Here is a 23,129-nt window from a genome sequence, read left to right on the forward strand (position 1 = left end):
ATTTCTATGCAATGGCTTATCAGGCAAATGAAATGCAAACTATTACAACTGTATAATTAGTGGAATTAGTGATGAAAGAAGGCGAACAAATAAAATAATCCACCTGTCTCCCATCCCACTCCTCCTCCTGCTCAGTCATGGGTGGTAGATGTGTCTCACAGCAGCCACAGACAAGAACAGGGCTGTGTGCAGGCTGATGAGAGGGGGGGAGAAAGGAGATCTCAGCTGTGCTGTTGAACACCATGTGCTGAGACAGTCGCTTTTACTCAGATCTCAACAACTGCTCAGAGGACAGGAGCCCCAAATACCGCTAGGGGCTAACCTGCCACATTCACAACGCATCCACTAGTCTCATGGACAGGAGCATGGCAGAGCTGGAGGTAAGGACCTGCTGCATCCACTTTATACCCTTCTCTGATCATTTAGCTATGTCTCTTGGCTGCGTTGCTATAACTGTGATGAACTGCTTCGCAATATAAAGGACTAATGTCAAACACATACAGATGTGATGTGCTTAGTCCTTTACTGATTTTACCATCCCTGTATCGTTGCATTTGATGAAATATTCTGTGTCCATATATAAAACATCTGCAGTTATTCATATGAAAACTAAATGTGCAGTACAGAAATAGTGTCACTTCTGATCAGTTACTGTGCATTGCCTACATAATCTTTTAAATGTAATATTGATCCTTGTTTATTTTAGCATTGTGTTCATTAATATTGATTGATTTCTGTATAATTACAGGATAGCTCTACTAATACTGTGATTACAAACAATTTTTCTTGTAGTAAAGGTCATTGTTCCCAAGGTTCATGAGTCTTCTCATTTCACATTCATTTTATATTTACCTGTTGATGATTTTTTTTTTAATTTGTTATTATGAACAGTAAGTAATATTTTATTATTATGGTGCCTTCAGTTTTTTATTATTGCGAGGGCTGCTTTTTGTCAGGGCAAAGTTTATTTAAATGCAAATATTTGCTAAGGAGCACGTAATTTAATTTTCTGTAAATTACTTAAGGAAACAATCATTTTTATGATACATTTAATTAGTTAGTTTCTCTCGAGGCAAGTTAGACAATGTAGAAAATTTTGCTATGCAAAAACAACAAAAAGATATTCATTGACATGTCTTGGAGGATACGGCATAATTACTTTCAGGCAGAAAAAAATGTGTGCCTTCCCATGATGTAATATGGCAAGGAATACAAGGGTCCTTGATGCTGATATTTCTAGAATTCTTTGGGCTGCAGATCAGTCAATTGCTGAATACTGATTTTTTGTGGCACTCAAGCAGTTTGCATGCAGGCAAGAGCCTACCTATTCACAACTTAAAAAAAAAAAATATATGATTTTCCTGTTACAGTTTTTGTTGCATTTCACAATATTTTTCAAAATATATGGTATCTAGTTGATGAAACAGAATGATACAGTACATTCATAATTAATTTTAACATTACTGAACATACAATTCAGCTACTGATATTGATGCTAAAAAGCATCAAAAGAAATCATGAGATTATAAATTCATGACATTATAAACCAGCAACTGCCCAACTCTGATTTTGTTGGTCACATTATAGCGGATGTCAGCAACCAGTATATTGTAGCCAGGTGACTGGTAGATCCTGGTCTGGACTTGCTGACCCGCCATCCTGGTGCATCAAACAAAGTGTAATGCAGAGGGACTACTTGTAAAGTTGGAGCTGTAGTAGGGAGCCAGAGCCACATAAGCCAATGCCTCCTCTGTAGTGCTGGCTCCAATCCCATGCGGAATGATACTAACTGCACTCCACCTTTTATCCCAGAGTGGTGCCAGCAGCAGGAAAGAACAGATCGGGTCAGTGTGAAGCAAAACACTGGGCATAATAGTATAGGGCAGTGATGGCGAACCTTGGCACCCCAGATGCTTTGGAACTACATTTCCCATGATGCTCATGCACTCTGCAGTGTAGTCGAGCATCATGGGAAATGTAGTTCCAAAACATCTGGGGTGCCAAGGTTTGCCATCACTGGTATAGGGCTTCTTTCACACTCATGCGCTTCGGTTTACCCACACTGCGGGTGCAGTGCAGTGTGCCTGAAGCTTTCCTGGGGGTTCACAATATTTTGCAAAAGCTGGTGAAACAGAATTATACAGTACAATCATAACGCATTTTAACATCACTGAACACACAATTCCCCTACTAATATTGATGCTAAAATGCATCAAAAGAAATCAGAAATGTACCACGCCTGCAAGAGATGTATATGGCAAAGCGCAGCTAACTAACCCAGGAAAGTCACAGATGCACTGCAGGTAAAACAAAGCACATTAGTGTAAAAGCAGCCTTATATGAGAGGCTCAGAACAGTAAGGGTTCATTTACATTTGTAGTTTGGGAGGTGGTAAAACCCCATAGTTAAGTCATGTTTTTACCACCCATCCATACTGCACCCCCTTTAGCTGCAATGGCCAGGGGTGTAAATGTCGCAGCAGCAGCAGCAGGTGTTACATGCCCTGTCATAGTTAGTGGGTATAGCACCTGCCAAGCATGACCCATTCAAGTCAGGGCATTCTTCTTCTCATAGAAATGCAGTCCGGATGCGTTTAGGATGCTTTCCTGCATACGCTTTTTTGACGCATTTTCGATGTGTTCCAGTGCATTGTTGATGGGTTTTTGGTGTGTTTTTGATGTGTTCCAGTGCATTTTTCTTCACCTTAAATAAGGACATTTGTGTTCAAGTGCGCTTATAGTGCGTTCCAGTGCATTTTTTATGCGTTTTTCCGCATTCCAGTACAGTTCAGAACAAATGCAGCATGTTCTACTTTTTTTTCCTGGAACTGGAACGCACTGGAACTGACTGCACTGGAGTGAATACGCCAAAGAAAACCATATAACCTACTATCCATGCATTTCTGTTTCAGAAAAAAATGCACTGGACTGCGTGTGGTCTGAACTGGCCATGAATGAGGTCGCTCTGAAAATGCCCTGCAACCTTGTGCAGTACAGCAAAACAACAGGTTAAAGCAGGCAGTGTTGTGTTGCTTTCTCACCACCTAGACCCTAATCCCTTGGACCCTGCAGAAGCATGCAGTTATGGGTTGCTTGTAGAGTAGCCCCATTTGCTTGAATGGGTCGCGATTGGCAGGCAATGGCACCCACCAAAAGCAATAGGGAAAGAGAGCATGGAGTGTGGGTCTTTTAAGGTGCTCAGACAGAAAGTAGCAAATACATATTTATAAAAAGATAAACATTTATTTCTTAAAATATTTTGAAAACATTAAAGCACAAACTCATATTTGGTATAAAAAGAAGAAGTAAGCATCCTTCACTGCGTTTTTATTGTCTCCGACCGGTTTCGCCAACATGGCTTCTTCAGGGAAGCGCATGAAGAATTTTTGCAGAATCTTTACTAATGAGCAAAATAAAAAATACAATAAGTACTAAACTGTTGAAAAAAATGCATGTACATAAGTGCAATACATTGCAGTGATCCAAATAAACTGCACTTGATCTATCATGTAAGGTTAGACAACTGTCTCCATACCTGTAATGGCATGGAGCTCTACAGAAACGATCGATGATGAAGGTAAGTTTATCACAAGGAACCCATGCAGCAACCGATTTTGGTGGCCTACATACTAGGTCTCCCGCAGAGGGGGCAAAAGGTCTCAATAAGAATGAAGTTGACCTGCATTTACAACAGCGACATATCAAAGTGGGGCCCTCAACGACTTCTACCAAATAGATTCACAGGACTAACACAATATAATCTGTCTTATTTTACTTACAAATACAGAAAAATAGAGATCCAGGAGAGTGTGCTCTAAATGCTGGGATAGTCTGCAGAGGGCCGTGCTTCACACCAGTGTTTAGCTTTTAATGATCCCTCCGTGAGCATCTGTCACACTTGCCAGACATCACTGAGCCTTCAATAAATACCAGTCTATACAAAGGAAGAGAATCAGAAGGTAATTGTGTTCCCAAAGCAAGTATCCCATAGCTGTAGCAAAAAACCCCCCATCATTCTTATAACATTTGTCTGGGCAAATACCTGTATTCACTGTGCGGTTAAACAAACCCTTGCGCTGCTCCAGCTGGCAGGCATAATGTTAATGACTCCCTTTTATACCCATCCCACCCCACCGGCGTCTGACGTCAGTGCGGGGATGCAGATGCTAACGACAGGGCTTCGCGCACGCGCGCCGGTAGAGTCCAGCCCCTGTATACCAGCTACCTGATTCATAACCACTCCCACCTGGGAACGGCATCGCCTACTGTCCGCAATTGCCTAGAATGATACCAGGCTGATCAGGAGGGAGGAGTTGAAACTGGATGGGGTGCTGGCACTGGCGGCAATGGAGATGGAGGCTTCCTCTGTACCACGTGTACACTTACCCTGTAGGCACAGCGCCCATGTCCCCGCGGCCACAGCGCCAACCTAGGTGGAGGCATTCAGCACTGGGACTGAGCGTACTGATGGATGACTCAGGCGTCCGTACGGGGACCCATGGCAACATGAGCCATCCTATCCATGTGCACCTGATCCCCCGTGATAGACTCTAAAAATAAAAATGAAGGGAAAATGCATTAAGCCATTATACGTTATGCAAGTATGATAAAAAAAATCCTTCACATGAGAGATCTGTGCAGCTTATATCAAAACCTGGTATACATACCGAAAGATACAAAACAGTGTACAATTAATGTGATCCTTATTGCAAATACACAAATATACTAACTCAAAAACGTACACATATATATGTAGGCAGGTTGTCTTAAAAAAAACAGATCTTACATTCTACAAAGATATTATATTATGGTAAATTCTAAGCACCTATACAAATAAAAGGAGGAAGAAGTGAAAATAGCATATCCAAAAGGAAAAAAGGGGGCTATTGGTTCATGTATTACAAAAAGGGTTTATAACTAATCCCTTCATTAAATCCAGAATATTTCATAGCCTGTAAAGAGTAGATACATTGAGTCTCAAATTGTAATAGTCTCCTATCTATGTCCCCACCTCGTTCATGTGGCGGAACATGCTTCACTGTAAAAAAGTCAATAGAGTTGATATTAAACTTATGATAAAATCCTACAAGCCTACTAATAGGTGTTTCCATTTTTTTATTCTTAATGCGGAGTTCCAGCCTCAAAATTGAAAGAAATCGATTTTGGGCCATCCGCTTGCTGAGGACCACCTGAAAAAGAAATGGATGCTCCCAATTTTTTTTTTGGTCACTTACCTTGATATTGAAGAAAATATAGTCACCTTTCTTCCACCTCCTCCCTCTGCGGCCGCGGCCTGCGCCGTCACTTCCGGCTTGTGATGACTCCTAGGAGCTGAATGTCATCGCTACCAGGAGTCAATGCGCCTGCACCAGCCCCGCTCGTCACTTCCGGTGCAGGCGCGGCATTCCCTGCTAAACAGCTTCTGGGCATGCCAGCAGCTTTACAGGTACAGTTCAGAGGCTATCCATTGTGAAGTGTACTAGCCCTGACTGTCCCGGGGGTATTTTTATCTAAATTTGACCCCCCGAGGCCGGAACTCCACTTTAATCAGAGATACATGATCCCTGGTTCTTTTAAAGAAAGGGTTCTTAGTTTTTCCTATATAGATGGCATTACATTTGCATTTTATAATGTAAACTAGACCTATTGTCTGACAGGTTATTCTATGTTTTGGTGTCCATATAGAGTTATTAGAGAGCCAAATGTCTCTACCTGTCATAATCTAAGGACAGTAATTACATTTTCCACATGGGAAAGACCTTGTTGCATAGGCCCTCTTATTGGTGTTAACTGAGTGATGGGTTATTACTAGACTATCTCTAAGTGATCTTAAGCGTTTACAGTGTATGTTATTTTCGGATATGGTTTATTATATTTATTAATCTTCTGAACTGAGGTCAAGAGATACCAATATTTGTTATATATGGCTTTAATCTTTTGATCTAAATTATATTAAAAGTGCTGCACTTTCAAAATATATGTGTAAATATATCTAATAATGAAAATATAGTGGTCAAAAAATTATAAAACTTAATAGATAAATTAATGTGTTGAAGTGTGATGACTAAAAATAATCCAGTTTATAGCCTAAATATGTTTATATGCTAATATCATGAAGCATTATAAAACATATAATCCTAATAAATGCAAACACCCCATCGTGCTAATAATCCCAATTAACAATATATGTGTATCACAACATCCAAAAAATTTACCTGGTCACCTATACCAAAAAAATTGCTAAATGAGAATGATTGCAGTCTTTCATACGTGGTGATATAACAAATACAAACAAGCCACTGAGCAACACAGTATCACATAAAGATCAAAGTCCTTATTATTGTTGCATTCCAACCACCAATGTTCTGTTTAACCTTATCCTGGATAACTCTGTGACTGCTATGTAATACTGGAGATCTCCCCTTTCTCTTGCAAGTCCCCCTAATGTTATGCGGTCACCTCAATAGATGTAATGCTGTGCTCAGATATATTTAAACCCGATCCACACCAACAAGAACTACATGTTAGCCTCAGGATAATCAGTTCAGCTGTCCACTGGGATTTGCCACCACATCAATCTGATAGGAATCCTCCAAAATCAATGGCTTCTAATCCTCAGATGTGACACTTAGCCATGGATATATAAATAAGGGATGCAAAAACACAAAGTGCAAATACCATTTGATACAAAAAAATATTTATTTAAATGCACTAAAAACACTCACATGGTTCCGGTGCATGAGAGCACCAGTCTATACAAAGGAAGTAAAAATTATAAACGATCAGCCTAATGGTGACGATGCTAGTATACTCCAAAAAAATTATAATCATCTCTGTTCACTGTACCAAATCCACATCCCTAAGTATGCAAATTTGAGATTATTAAATAAGAGACCTGCTAGTCCTAACACCTAGTCATGGCCGTATTTGTATGTGGGACTTTATAGCATTGGGTACACTAAGTAAAGAAGGTAAACACATATAGAAAAAATAGAAAATATTTATTAACCTTTTCCATTGGAGTCCGCTTAAATGGTTGACAACTATGAAGTATGGTAAGCTTGTATATCTTTGAATAATGTCTTGAATACAATTCAGTTGTGATAATATTGTTATACAAAAAAGTTGTTTAGTCTTTTATGATTTATTTTTGTTCTTTTGTATTATTTCAAGTTTTGGAAGATGATTCCACTGCCCCTATTCCTGATGAAGCGGTGTCTGTTTAAATCAGTCCGTGAAACGCGTTGAATGGGCAAAACCGAATCATCTATTTATCTACATATCTGTATATAAAATTTAATGAATGTATACATTGATTCTATTGGTTTTAATATGAATTTTGTAAAAAATATTTTCTATTTTTTTATATGTGCTTACCTTCTTTACTTAGTGTACCCAATAAGTCCCACATACAAATACGACCATGACTAGGTGCTAGGACTAGCAGGTCTGTTATTTAATTAATCTCAAGCTAGTATACTCCAAGTTCACCGACAATAGCCTGGCCCTTCCCCTGGGAATACTTTTTACTTCCCAGGGAATACTTTTAACTAGGATGTGAACTTGTTGCATGTAGTACTGTGTTACCAGCTGATGGTTTTTTGTATAATGCGGAGAAGAAGACCTGCCTCATTGATGAAGATCTCCACATCCAAGAAGGAAATATTTTCTTGGTGGAAGTTGTATGTGAACTTGAGAATATGTATTACATTCCAAATTCTTCAAAAATAAAGTAAGCTCATCTCTACTTTGCTACTTTCTGTCTGAGCACCTTAAAAATCCCACACTCCATGTTCTCTTTCCCTGTTAGAATATTTGGGATGTTGGTGCATATATTTCTCTTGTAATTGGTCCCATTCATAATAATCTATACACCAAAAGCAACAGGTGGCAGCGGCAGAGTGTGTGTACACCTTTTTGGCAGATGCCTAGCTAAAGGGGGTAGGGTTTGAGGGGAGGTAAACCACAACTCAACCGCAGGGTTTTACCACTCCCCAACTTTATGTTTTGTGAATGAGCCCTAAGGGTTCTGCTGCCGATTGCAGATAAGGGCTCATTCACAAGTACAGCAGGTACTACTGCTCCTCTGAAAAGCAATCCAAGTGTATTTGGCAGGTGGTGAGGAGGCGATATGTTGATTTAAACCCATGATTTCCGTGCAATGCACGTGATTGTGATACGGTAGTACGGGAATTAGACATTTAAATCAGGTGTGAATGGGCGACACTGTGCCTGGTGATCTTCGACTTCTCCCATGTAATTCAGGTGGGTCTCCATCTCTTTAAGGATGCCTACCCCTGCATTATAGGATACTGAAAGACAATAGCTCCTACCTATATAAAGGACCAGTTTCATAATAGGGAAAATCAATAATAACCCCAGGCCTGCGAAGACAGGAGCACTGTGCAAGCAATGGAGCTTGGAACTTGAATGTGTAAAGAAGCTTACTGTATATCACAGCTTATGGTAGTAGGTAACCAGGTAGCTCTGTACTTTTCAGTGTATGGAATTGATGTGTCCTTGATGGAAACGTGTGCTCTGAGAAATATGGTGGCTTCCATAGCTGACCTCCATGTCAAAATGATTGCCTATCCTGCTAACCAATCGGTTACAAGACTTTCTAAACCATGCATGCTTGGTTTGGGTTAGTATACAAAGTACTGAAGCAAGAGGAGTAGCATGACAGCTGGGAAACTAGCATTTTCAGGAGAACACAGAAATGGCTGCCTCCATGTCTCTAACATGACTTGCTTGGTTTAAATATCTTCGGTCAGATTAAAAAATGAATAGAGTGCAACTTTTAAGTATTTATTATATATTATATTCTTAGCAAGCAGTAAATTATATTTTAGGCAACCCCACACTGACATCTGAATTGCAGGCACTGAGTAATGCATCCTCAAAGCTCACACCAGAAACATTGAAGGTATTGTCTAATCCAGCTCTTCTCATCCTGGTCCCCTCTCCCAGCAGTGATTTGGAAGCCTTGCAGTCTTTTAATCTCTAAGGCAAACACGCCTATAGCTATACAAGATCCAAATATAAGAAAATGTTGGTATAGCCACATGGGGGGGGGGGGGGGGGTTAGCCTCTAAAAAAAAAGGTTGCAAAAAGCCAAGATCTCTCAACATTTGTCAATAATCTGGGACCAGGAAATGTTATTGGATAAATTGCAATATTCATTTGGAAACTGACAGACTTAGCAAAAACATATTACTTTTCCTAATAAAATAGCTGCCTGTTTACAAAACAGAGCCTGTGGCTTATTAAAACAATAATTAATAGCATGCTATGTACATATATATATATATATATATATATATACAGCAATCTGCAAGTGGTGGATAAAATGTCTGACTATTTCATATTAAACAAATGCTACTAGACAAATCACACTGCTGACCGTTTCCACTGGCCTTGGAACCCTGACCTTCTGGTTCCAATAGAATTTGCATTAACTGACATAGCCCTTCTGTTTAAAAACAAAAAAAAAAATGTATGCAGTACATATTTGCAATGCATGCACCTTTTCCGTGTTTCATATTTTTATGACCATGCAAGTACAAACAAATACATTTTATTTGCCAGAAATGCACTTAGTTTATAAGTCCTGTTGTGGGCTGGAAAAACACAGAATTTTGGTGGCCAGAAGGGTGTCAGCCCTGCTCAGTTAACTTTTATTAAATTACTGAAGGCCTCCCATTGTCTTCATCTACACAACATATGGATTAATTGTTCTGAAGATTAAGATAGACAGTATACACAAGACACGGGATAGCTCTATATTTCTGGCATAAATACCAGGTATTTTTTCTCAACAAATATAAAAAAACACTTTTAAATGTATATTTAAATGAGCAAACAGGAGCAAAACATCTTTTATTTGCACCCCCTTTACTAATTTAAATATAATATAATATATTAGGACTATATATATTAGGGATTGTGTTAGGAATCAGGATAGAAATGAAGCCTCTGAGATTACTGATTTATCTTTGGAAGTGCAAATTCTACCAGTGGAGGTCTAGAGCAGTGGTCCTCAACCCTGGCCCTCAGGGCCCACTAAAGCTGGATACACACTATCCAACTTTTGTGGTTAGATTTCCTTCAGATTTACCTTTTCTATGTAGTGCAAGGGCCTGCCAGGTTGCATACAAATTGAAAGTGTTTAGGTTTGACCTGATATTATATGGTTTTGGTAAGTCTAAAGGAAAAAGTCTTCAGAAAATCTTATAGTGTGTATGGCCCTTAACAGGCCAGGTTTCCAAGATAACTGAAATACATCTCAGGTGATCTCATATGCTGCTCAGTGATTGCAGTACTCTAGTCTGCATCTCTCCAAGGTAATACTTAAAATCTGGCCTGTTAGTGGGCCCTGAGGAACGGAGTTTAGGACCACTGGTCTAGAGGACCCAGATACCAGATACCAATCACATAGAGCAATTACTCAGAACTGCACACTTGCTATCACTTCACAAAGTAAACTTGTAGGAAGTTGGTGTCTGATGGTGGTATGCCAATACAGATAATGCAAAGGAGTGCTGTCTAATGTACCATTTGCAATCCTTATCAATCAAAGTAAATAAAAGGGATTGTGTGCAGGCAAAGCTGCTACCTTACCAAGGATATCATTCTCCCATGTTCTATATTAGATTTTTTTCCAAAATGTAATACTAAGAGGCCCAAAGCAAGCATATGAAAGGGTCCCAACAACTGATATTTACATGCTTGTCCAGGGAATTGGCTGAGCAAGTAGTAAAAAAGGGACGAGGGTGACAGAAATTGAGCTTGGACCTTCAAAGACAAATAAGCAACTGCAACCCATATATTTCTATCCTGTCAGGTTCTTTTGGTACCTCGTGATTCACAGAGCCACCTACACTTGAACAGTTGTGTTTATTTTAGAAATGTTATAGTGTTGTTCCTTGTATGCAAATAGTTGTTAAGTACTTTATTTTAAGGTTAAAACGAATCTATGGTAAAAGAAGGACTTGGTCTAATATTTTCATTATTGTACACTGCAATGTAAAAATGTGTATATAAACATGTGAAATAGATATTCTATATCATTTTCATTCCTCCTGAATTAGGTGCTGGGTTTGTACTATATACTGTATGCACTAAGCAAAGAACTTGTATACAACATAAATAATTATTTTCCCTGGGGGAATATATAAGCACATTAAGACGTTAAAGATAAGGTTCCATAAAAATGAAATCGATGGTATAGCATAAACTGCTAACCTTACTATTTATGTGTTGCTCTATATGTGATATCACATCTGATGTGGTCCTTCTTGGTAATATGTTGAGATGAAGATCTTATCTCAAATGCTCTCTAAATTCAAATTGTTTAATTCTAGTGGAAGGGAAACATGATAGATTTTCCACTTTTATGACCTACAGTATATTTTTCATAAATGTCAACCAAAACTCTTTATTTTCGGGAAATGTCCACTATTACTCTTCACAATTATCTTGGCTAAATGACTTTTTTAGTAGATCAATTTATCAATCTTATTGCAACTTCGGGAAACAACATGTAAGCTTAGGGAATAGCTGAATCCCCTACCCCTCCATCTCCAAACACACATACGCTGGACATAAACAATATAGATCAGAGTCACATGTGTCTATTTTATAAAGACAAATTAGAAGATATCTTTGGGGGCCTAAAATGTGCTTTATGCAGCATTAACGTGAGTTGAGTTGAATGGATTGTAAACCTCAGACATGAAATATGAACAAAGTATATTCTTCTATTTATACTTGTCCTAAATAAGAGCACTAAGTGTGATTTATGGCTGCTGCCTTGTTCCTTTGCTGTCAGCATGAATCACTTCTAGCAAGCTTTCCTGACACCAAGAGAAAGAAGGTGACATGGGAGGCAGCCCCAGCTGATTGACAGCCTCAGCTCTGTCCCTGTGTGCTGTGTGATGGGGAGTTTGTGTCCCTTTCCTCCAATCAGCTTCCAGAGCTCTCCTCACTGAGCTCTGCAGAGTGTACCTTTAGTTTTCTCTGTTCCTTTTTCTGCAAGCTTTATAAGTTCTGGACTTTGAACCAATTTAGAGAAGAGAAGGCTGCAGATAAACAGGTTCAGCTCATGTAGGATAATTGGTTTTATCTCTTTTTGTCATCTGAGGCCAGTCACTTCACTAGGTATATGTAAGGGTATGCAACCACTTTAAGGCAGCCCATTCAAAACAAATTGACTACCAACACACCCTCATGTGCTGAACATTGAACATGAGTCTTTTATCAAACGTAAGACACGATACCTTGGCTTGACAGGTGTTGCAGTGCACAACAATGCATGTGCACTGCCTTAATGCTTTGGATTTGCAATGAATGTGTGTAACTTAGGGCACATTTGTATCTATGTGCGTGTTTTGTAGAGCACATAGTAACATGTATGTGCAGGTGTAAATGGGACCTTATAGTTTCCCTTTAAAATCACACTAAGCTGCAGTGCATGGATGCTAACCAGCTACATAGGAGAGAATGAGATTTATGTGTAATGCATTTTTATGTAGTGTTTTACTACACGTTGAAATAGTATGAAAATCCCCTAAAATTACACTCCAGTCAGATATGAAATGTTGCACTTTGTCTTCATCTGTCAATTGTTATATTCCTCATTGTTCGAAATTCTTATCTTACCTGTATGTTTTAGGGAAACCATTAAATAAAGAATTAGAAAAAGAAAATGTTGCATGGAATTTTAGCAACAGCCATGTCAAAGTCGTCATATATCTCTTGGGGATCTTAAGTAACAAGACAACTTCTTTATGGCCATTGGCAAGCTTACGTTTTTTTAAGGACCGTCCCCTAGCTCACGACTTTTATATTTTCTGCAGTAACTTTGCAGGTAATTTTTGAAAATGTTTTCTGCAAACATGTACTGTAAGTACATTTTTTTCACAGAATAGACAACTCAACATGGCCAAGTTTGAAGCCAGCAAGCTATTTCTTCAAATCATCGGAAAGTAAAGCAATGTGAACATCAAAAAGCCGTTACATGTTATGTACCGCGATGCTCACTTACAAGACCTTTATGATAACATAGCAACTCTTGAGAGCCTCTGAGAGACTCCTTTCTTAAAAAGTATTATGCTTTAATACACTCATTACAGTTTGCAACACAGCCAGGGAAACTATGGGGTTCAAGGTCAATGCCAGAAAAGAGGTGTAACAGTTTTTTTTTTTCCATTTGACAACAGTGTGTTTATTCAGCCTGTATATAACATGGCAACATGTATTAAATATTGTAGAATTACTAATATTGTTCTTATTATTGTGCTAATCAACATTCTGTTTTAGTATTTTTTAGATTAGATAGTCATGGTATTGAACGAATATAAGAAGATTATCTACTAAAGAAATAGAGAGTGATCTTTTAAAATTAATGTCTATTTAGTTACATTGATGTGGTGAAGCTTTGTTCAGCTTTAACCACTTAAGCCCTGGAAGATTTTACCCCCTTCCTGACCAGGCCCTATTTTGCGATTCGGCACTGTGTGAATTTAACGGACAATTGCGCAGTCGTGCGACGCTGTACCTAAACAAATTTGACGTCCTTTTTTTCCCACAAACAGAGCTTTCTTTTGGTGGTATTTGATCACCTGTACAATTCTTTGATCATGCGCTGAAAACAAAAAAAGTGCGACAATTTTGCAAATATAACAATATTTTTGACAATTTTTTATATGAAATTCCCCCCAAAAAATGTAAAAATCTAAATTTTTTAACATTTTAGGCCAATTTGTTTTTTGCTACATATGTTTGGTAAAAAAATCGCAAAAAGTGTATTTTGAATGGTTTGCGCTAAAGTTATTGTGTTTACTAATTAAGGGAAAGATTTTTGTCATTTTTGTTGTTTTTTTTTTTAACAAGTAATGGCGGCGATCTGCGATTTTTTTTTTGCGGGATTGCAACATTGGGGCGGACAGATCGGACCCTTGACTGACATTTTTTACACTTTTGGGGGTACCAGTGACATTACTACAGTAATCAGTGCTATAAATATGCACTGTTACTATAAAAATGACACTGGCAGGGAAGGGGTTAATTTTATTGGAGAGGGAGGGGTTAAGTGTGTCCCCAGGGGCGTGCTTCTAACTGTGATTGAATGTGGCTTGTGATGTAACAGCAGAGATCTACGGTCCTACATAGCAGGACCGTTTGATCTCTGCTGTTACACAGGGGAGAAAGACAGGCGGCTTTGTTTACATTAGCCTCCTGCCCTTCTCCCGGTGTAACCGACGATCGCGAGTGACCGTCGGACATCGCACTCACTCCCTAGAGCCTCACAGGCAAGCAACGTAGTACTACGTCACTTTGCCTGTGAGGGGCTGACCGCCACAGTAAATAGTCGCGCGGTGGTCGGCAAGTGGTTAATACCAAATAATATATTAGGGCAGGGGGGCCGTGTTTTTGCTTTCATATAATTGCATGATTACACTGAACATCTCTTAAAATTATTAATTGAGTTAAGTGAAAATTTGCATTGAAAAGCAAACTTTCTTTTTTTTTATCCTTTTAGTATATTAACCCTAAAGACTGCCATTATTAAGTTTTTTTTTTCATTTGCAATAATTTTTATTACATTTTCCAAAAACTGGGTAACAATCATAAACAAATTGAGCAAGTCAAATTCAAACGAACATAAAGCGTATCATAAAGAACACAGGCAACAATAAACAGTGGAACAGCATAGGTACATGAGGCAAGCATGGCCAAAAAAAAAAAAAAGGTGGAAATATAGCACATGTGCCAAGTGATTTACTCAAAAGGCAATATCCGTCCCCAACACTGATAGCAACCAGAGAATCCAGGGCGCCCAGCATTCCCATTGAGGACGCTACCCGGGCGCACCGGAAAGGTGGACATCGCCCACCCCCCACCTGGCCTCAAACATTTCAGGGCATTAAGTTTTTTTTTAAAAGGTCCTGGCTCATAGCCTGTAAAAATAGACGATTTCTGTATGACTGTTGCTCAGTAAAAATGAATACGATAAACATTTTCATCTTAAAGCAATGTGAGAAATCTTAGTAATCATAGTCATGATTACTACATTTCTGTAAACCTATTCATTCAAGGGACAATGACAGCAGATGAAAAGTCCATCTGCTGGCATTCTGATTAGGCACCTGCAACTAGTTATACTGAAAACCTAATAGCATTAAAAGAGTCATTACAACAGCAATACTTCATCAAAAGATGCCAATAAGTACTACTAGCAAGCACAGCTGGGTAATTGACAGTAAATTAGATGGGTTACTCATATGTAAGTGTTGTAATATAAGTAATTGCAAAGCCCCTTGAGGTTTTTCAGTGGGTGTAGAATATGTGTTACAACAACCTGCTCCTATTAGTTCTATAATTACTGGTGATAAATATTGTGAGAGAAAACCTCAAAATGTGTTGATGTCACAGGATAAGGCTGTTGGCTATGGAAGAGCCCTGGGGCCATCATAAAAAAATGTAAAAGATTTCTAGCTTGAAAATTTTTTTTTGCCCTGGGGCCATCATAAAGAAAAAATTTCAAAGATTTCTGAGCTTGAAACTTTTTTTTTTGAGTTTGAATATCAGAATTCTGGGTTTGAAAGTCAGATTTCTGAGATTAAAAGTCAGAATTCTGACTTTGAAAGTCAGAATTCTGAGATTACAAGTTTGGACTCTTAGACAAATTATTTATTCTGAATTATTCATTTTCACTTTTTATTTGCAACTTGAGCAACAGTTTATTTACTTTTCCTTCTTACAAAATGCTAAATCTATGTATTTTACAATGTTTCAGCATTCAAGTATCACACATTATTAGAGAGAATCCTCTAATATACTGAAAAATTATAAGATGTGACGATTGGTATTGGCGCTACCTTAAGGTGATATAAAAGATACAATGCCACGAACTGGCGTGAGTGGAAATAATATAAGAAAATAAAATACCCACAAATGTTAAAGTGTCACCAATTATTGTGAGTGGAACCTCCTTAGGAAATTAATACATGAACAATGTGTTTATTCAAATTATAAAAAGTCAAATCAACAACCAATATAGTGATGTGTGAAATAACAAAATGTATATATAATAATGTGACAAGCGTGAAATAAAGATTTCTCCCACAACCACAAGTGTATTTACCAGGTTACAATTGCCTGATATATGTGCCACACATAATGTGATTGAATGGTGAAGAAATGCTGCTACGTAGAGTCCAAACTGGCCACTAGGTGGCGTTTTCAATAATACGACCTGTACAGCGATCCACAGTCAGTATAGTGGTATTGAGGGGGTCTCTTCTCCGTTGAGGGGGAGCAGCTTTGAGCCGTTGATGTTTGCCCTAGGTGCTCACACAGAGAGAAGGCCCCATAGTGAATGAACAATCCATACAATAATGACAGAAAGCGCAGTACACTCACTCGTTACGATGATCTGGATCAGAAAAGGACAGGATGCTTCCGCGTTCCACGGCCGATAACCGGAAGTGACTTTAGACGTACGAGACTCCGCCCTACGCGTTTCGTCAGAGGGATTTTATAATTTGAATAAACACATTGTTCATGTATTAATTTCCTAAGGAGGTTCCACTCACACTAATTGGTGACACTTTAACATTTGTGGGTATTTTATTTTCTTATATTATTTCCACTCACGCCAGTTCGTGGCATTGTATCTTTTATATCACCTTAAGGTAGCGCCAATACCAATCGTCACATCTTATAATTTTTCACTTTCACCCTTGCACTCAAGGGTTGATTGGTGGCAGCTCACACCTTCTATTCACACTCTCTTCATATATTATAATCCGTAGCGCTGGTCATCTTCTCTTTATTATTCACCTCTAATATACTGCCACAAAGCAAAAGGGTGTAAAAGGAAAAAATGAAATAATACATGTTGAATGTATTTTTCAAAAATATTTTTTTTGTAAAGTCGAGCGCACGACTAAAATTATTCAGTTGCAATGCTTATATGAGAACAATTCTGCCTGTCAAAAGATTTTTAATTGTGTAGTAGAGGGGCAGCTGACAAACTGCACAGCACGTCACTGCACTGCCTTAGACCTCCCCACAGGCTTTACCATAACTGATCAATAAAAACTTTGATTAGTCCCAGCCTCAGCTCCAAAGGAGAAGCAGCACACTGATTAGATTTCACTCTGCTCTCTTCTCCTGGGAACTGGAAAGTTTGGACAGATGGGCAGCACTGTGCAATGCCTGGCTACCAAACCATCCTCTCCCAGCCTGAGTCCTACTATGCAGGGTAACATAGGAGGCTTCTTTCAAATTAGAAGTATAACTAAAGGCAAAATGCTCTTTTCGTTTTGGATTGAATGGAGAGGAATTAAAACACCTGTTATCCTTTATTGCTGTCTATGTCCCCAGCTTTATCAAAAAAATCAATGTAATGATCTCTAGTTATAGGTTAATTAAAAGCATAACTCCACTTTTGTTGAGAAAAAAAAAAACATTCCCCTCTGGGTGATCTATGTACATTGCAAGGATTATACCAAACTTTGTTGCAGATTCCTACCTTTTTGTTATTCTGAAGAAATCACTGTTTGTTCCTCTGTGCCGCTGTGAGTCTAATGGGAGTGGTTTCATAATTATCATTTAGCTGTGTAGCTGCTAAGCACCAATAAGGAAATCTGCTGGACCTACATCCCTTTAGATGTGTTCCTATTGTGAGTATCTCAACACAAATACCATTTTTGTTGCAGAGGATGCCTGAAATCTGACTTGTATCTTAGGCAGACTTCTGGGAAAATTGGTGAGCCAATCAGACAAGCAGGAAATGATGTTTCTGTGGGGTGTTCAGTACAAATTCTGTATACAAGACAACTCAAGGTAGCCATATTGCATTGCATTTTCGGGAAAAGGAAAGGGAATTTTTAATAACATTCAATTACAATATGACTTGTGTCGCAATTCTATACGCTAGATTTTTTTTAAGTGGTGGTGATGTTTTACATGTTCTTGGAGTTCAGCTTTAAGCCCCATCTGAGTCATATTTAGCCCTTCTCTCCATTACTTATATGCTGTAACCTTCTTGGAATACAATGTACTTCAAAAGAAACATCAAATAGAAAAAGATGATAAGAAATCTTAAAATTAAAGCCTGCTTTTTATTCTATAGCTTCCTCTATCTACCAACTTGTTATAGGAACATTGATACTCATTTAGAGATGGGAGGGCCTGGAAAAAAAACTGAAAAACTGGGCAAATGTTATTTCAAAGCCATTTTTTGTTTTTTGTTTTCCTGGACAAATTGGAAAAAAAAAAAAAGAAGTAAGGAATATGTCCTTTTACAATAATAAAATATATATAACATGTTATTCAAACTATATATCATGAGGACATTAACTAAAGATTTCTGAGGCTTTATGTAAAGTCTTAATTTATTGCAAGTTCTCCCCACTGAGGGCAAGCAAATCCTGGAATACAATTCAAGTAACACTGTACTTCTCAATGCAGTTCTCAAACAAGATACACATGCATATATTCCACTAGGGGGCACTGCAGGGGAAAGGCTCAGTTTAGTTTGCTTGTGGGATCCATCTTGTACCTCCTATAGTGGGGTGAGTGTTGGGATACAGTAGATAATAGTTTCTGTCCTCTCAGGCTTTAATTGACAGGTAAGAGGATACATTTGTCTGGCAAATTTAGTTTATCTTTATAACCTTTAAATGATTCCTATTAATGTTCTCCACCATAACAGGATTGTGTTTACTTATAGTCTGATCAGTAAATTGGTTCTTCTTTTCCTCCTCTCAGTAAAATCCTGAGACCAACATCTACAGTTTGGAAACATTTCCACAGGGCAATTTATGCATTGCAAAGCTGCAATTTACAAATACTGTGAGAAGAAATATTGTTTTCCGAATGCTACAGGGATGATAAAACACATCCTTGCATGCCAGAGGTGCCCTAAAGACATAAAATAATACTTTATGGAATTAAATGATTTGGACCATAATTAAAGTGCAAGGAGCTTTTTCCTCCAGATTTCTGCTTCCAGAAACAATCTTTCTGCTGCTTTCTGGATCATCACAAAGTGTTTCCCCACCTCCAGTATCTTCAAGTAAAGAAGTGTTGCAAACCATGACCTCCCAAAATTAGGAAATACCTTCATTTATAGAAAAAATTAAGTCTAAAAACGTCAACATCGATCAAGTTCTTCATATAGTAATATATGCTTCTGGATCAGCATTATCAATAACTGAAAATGCATACTGGCAGGAAGCTTTTAAATTATTATGAGGGGGGGGGGTTCCTGTTTTTATGTATAGTTGAAATGTTTTTAACATATATAGTCCTTGTTATTCAATTTCTAATTAAAAAAAATACAATTTTAAAAAGCAAGCTTAGTGTAACAAACTGACTCTCAATTTGTAAAACTACTCCACACTGATTTTTTTTTTTTCACTGTTTCCAAAATTTACATTTTTTTTCCCAGGGCTTCAAAATTTCCAAAACTTTTACATCTCTATACTTATCACACTTATTACAGTGAGGAAACTAACATATCCTGTAAGGTAGGCATACAAATAAGCAAATTAGGGCATACTGTAATCCATACGCCTCACTATGGTCTTCCTAACAGCAACAAATGTTCATCCTTTCCCACCCATCTCTGTTTCAGCATTTTTTCCACTGAAGCTGCAAGGTCCCTATCAAGACTATAAAAATGAAGGCAGACAGTCATTATTGGCTTTTAGTGGTTCCTTATTGAGCAATCTTCTTTATCAGCCCTTATGTCTCCATTTCTTTGCATTTGTTGTCAGTGAAGCTCTGTGTCAAGATGTGTCCAGACGCTGCAAGCTGCACGTTTATAGAATGCAATAAGGATTGCACCACATTGCACTTTACCCACCACAGGCTCAGGAAAGTTTATATGTTGCTGAATTACATATAATCCTATGCTGAGTGCAGAGCCTTGAATACACAGGGCATGGGAGCTGTCCAGTCAGCACCAGGTTTACTTTTGTTCTTGTCATTGAAATTAGTACAAGCCTACCTAAAATCTTTTTATTCAGCTTTGAATACAGTAGGAAAAAAATGTCAGGTTTATATTGTCATTGTTGGGGAGCTTTTAAAGCGGAGATCCAGCCTTTTCACTCACCTGTCCGACGGTCCAGCGATGCGGCCGCCCGAAGCCTCGATCCTCTTCCCTCTGGTCTCGGCGGCGCCGGGATCAATGGTGTGGGCACCCGGCTGTGACAGTTTGCGGCTTCACAGCCAGGTACGCACTGCGCATGCGCGAGTTGCGCTGCGCGTCTTGATTGGCCGGCAATCTTCTGGGACCTCTGACATGTCCCAGACGATTGCAGGGAGGGAGGGGGAGAGGAGAACTTCCGTTCAGGGCGCCGCGGCGCTCCGAGCGGAAGTGGGAGCGGGTACCTGTCAAAACTAGGTACCCGCTCCCCCCCAAAAAAAATGACATGCCAAATGTTGCATGTCAGGGGGTTATTACTACCTAAAAGTTCCACTTTTGGGTGGAACTCCGCTTTAAGTTCGGCTTTAGGTGGCATCAGTTGGCTTAGGAAGTGAGGGAAATCTCTACAATCCTGGCCTAAGAAAGCAAAAAGTGTTGCCTTCTTTGCAAAAAAAAAGCACTTTTAATGCTATCAGTGTCATTTTTTTCTTCACTTCCTATGTTCGGTTATATAGGTCACTTAATAAGAAAGTAAAGGTCCTACTAATATAAATTGGGGTTGTTCCTGTAAGTATGAGAAAGTTTGGTCTTCTTGGACTTCAAGTTGAATGCTGCTGACTATTTCCGTCTTACTCTTCAATGTTAGACAGTTAGACAGATGGTTTTCCAGCTTTTGTTCTGTGTCCTATGTAAGAATTCTGAAACTCCAAACCCCCTCCCCCCTTTCCCCCCTTTTTAAAAAAAAAAAAAGTGGCATTGTTATTTCTGTCAGTGTACGAGGTATATGCATTATGGCAATGTACGGTTGGGTCTTGTAGCCTTATTCAACTGCTACTCAGTTATGGCATTGCACTTCTGAGCCTTATTAAGCTGTATTGTCCTGTTGTTCAATAAAGCACTCCTGATTTGTTAAAAAAATAAATAAATAAAAAATAAAGTAAAGGTAAAGCTGATGGTTTGACTTGTTTGCAGTGTCATGTATTGTTTTCTGTTGATTATTGTTTTTCCAAGTGGCATTTCAATAAATAAAGAATTAAAAAAAAAAAAAAGTAAAGGTAAATCTTTGATCCCATTATACTGGGGAAAGAGATATATACCTACTATATAGGTATACTATACTGGAATAAGGGGCTGACCGGAAAATATCTTAAAACATGGGCAAATTGGTTTGAATTTAAGACTACTATGCCATAATAGTGCACTACTATGTTATACTATGAATTAATCTCAGACTCCTGAATAAAGCAAGTCAAAGTATGTCATTCAAGTTAACATTAATTATTTTTTAACCTTTTGATAGATTTATTTACTTACCTATCGTAGGCTTCTTCCCCTTTTCTCCCCTCAACCTTTTTTTTTTCTTCCTTCTGTTTTTTTTTTTTTTTTGTTTTTCCCTCCCTCCTCCCCTTATTTTTTCGTTGAAGGGGAGAGAGTGGGAATTAAAAATTAAAAACTTGCAGGTATGTGTTTAAAGGCAATGTAAGGTATACTTATGATTGGAACATATTGAAATTTGAACTACACCTGTGGCAGGGAATAACTTTGCTAGCAATAGGAATATGTGATTTAATGGTAGTTTTGATATTATTTATACAATTTGATATATAATGCATTGTATTGTTCCTCTACCTGAAATAGCAATAAAAAATTATTAAATAAAAAACATAATAAGAACGTGAGTGATCATACCCCCAGTGGCTACACATACATCAGTAAAAATCAGTTCCAATGCTTCCCAATTCTTTTTAAAATAGAAAGAAATTGTTTTGGTAAACTTTTACTTTAAAGCGGTAGTATACCGGTTTTTTCCACTTTTAACTACTGGTAAGCCTATAATAAGGCTTACCTGTAGGTACAATTAATATCTCCTAAACCGGCACGGTTTAGGAGATATTTACACTGCATGCAGCCGCTCACGCGAGCGGCGCATGCGCTCTGAAGGTCCGGCGGACCTTCAACTTTCCGTGCCGGGAGCTTGCCGGAAAATGACTCCCACGCGCTGTGATTGGCCAGAGCCGCCGAACCCAGGAGAGACGCCGAGGGATCATGTCAGCTCCCACAGCGGTGTCCGGGGGTCCGTGTTGGGGCTTCGTTCTAAGGTAAGTAATTCATAATGGGCTAGTATGTGATGCATACTAGCTCATTATGCCTTTATCTTGCAGGGTTTTTTTTTTTTTTTTTTTTTTTAGGTTTACAACCGCTTTAACCACTTGCCGACCGCCGCGCGACTATCTACGTCGGCGGTCAGCCCCTCACAGGCAAACTAACGTAGGTCTATGTCGCTTGCCTGTGAGGGTCTAGGGAGCGAGCGCGCGCCGCCGGAGGCGCGCTCCCGCTCCCGCGTGGTCACGGACCCCCCCGCGCGTGTGACCAGCGGACCCGATGTCCGCCGGTCACTCGGCGATCGACGGGGGAGAGGGAGAATGTCAGGCAGCTTGTGTAAACAAGCCACCTGTCATTCTCCTCGCTGTAAAGACACTGATCACACGGATCTAGTATGTAGATCCCTTGATCAGTGTCCTTACAGCTGAAGCCACAGCCAATCACAGTAGAAAGCACGCCCCTAGGGACACACACAGCCCCTCCCTTTCAAATAAAGTTAACCCCTTCACTACCAGTGTATTTTTACAGTAACAGTGCATATGTATAGCACTGATTACTGTAGAAATGTCACTGGGACCCCCAAAAGTGTCACAAATGTCAGTCAAGGGTCCGATCTGTCCGCTCCAATGTCGCAGTACCGCAAAAAAAATTGCAGATCGCCGCCATTACGCGTTAAAAAAAAAAACAACAAAAATGACAAAAATCTTTCCCTTTGTTAGTAAGCTTTTTGCGATTTTTTTTACCAAACATATGTAGCATAAAACAAATTGGCCGAAAATGTTAAAAAATTTTGATTTTTACATTTTTTTGGGGGGGAATTTCATATAAAAAAAATGTGAAAAATATTGCTATTTTTGCAAAATTGA

General features: G+C 38.8%; 1 protein-coding gene across 1 annotated transcript in view; it reads left to right on the forward strand.

Annotated features, from left to right (window-relative positions):
* Positions 1-214: 214 nt before the first annotated feature.
* The window catches only part of LOC309563930 (melanopsin-B-like), a 341,036-nt gene continuing 318,121 nt past the window's right edge, over positions 215-23,129 (forward strand). The window contains exon 1 of the mRNA XM_082268561.1: positions 215-380. Coding sequence (XP_082124687.1) covers positions 354-380 — 27 coding nt within the window. The 5' untranslated portion in view covers positions 215-353. The remainder of the gene's footprint in view (positions 381-23,129) is intronic.

This window comes from Pelophylax lessonae (genome assembly GCF_965119305.1).
Source record: "Pelophylax lessonae genome assembly, chromosome: 1".
Taxonomy (NCBI): domain Eukaryota; kingdom Metazoa; phylum Chordata; class Amphibia; order Anura; family Ranidae; genus Pelophylax; species Pelophylax lessonae.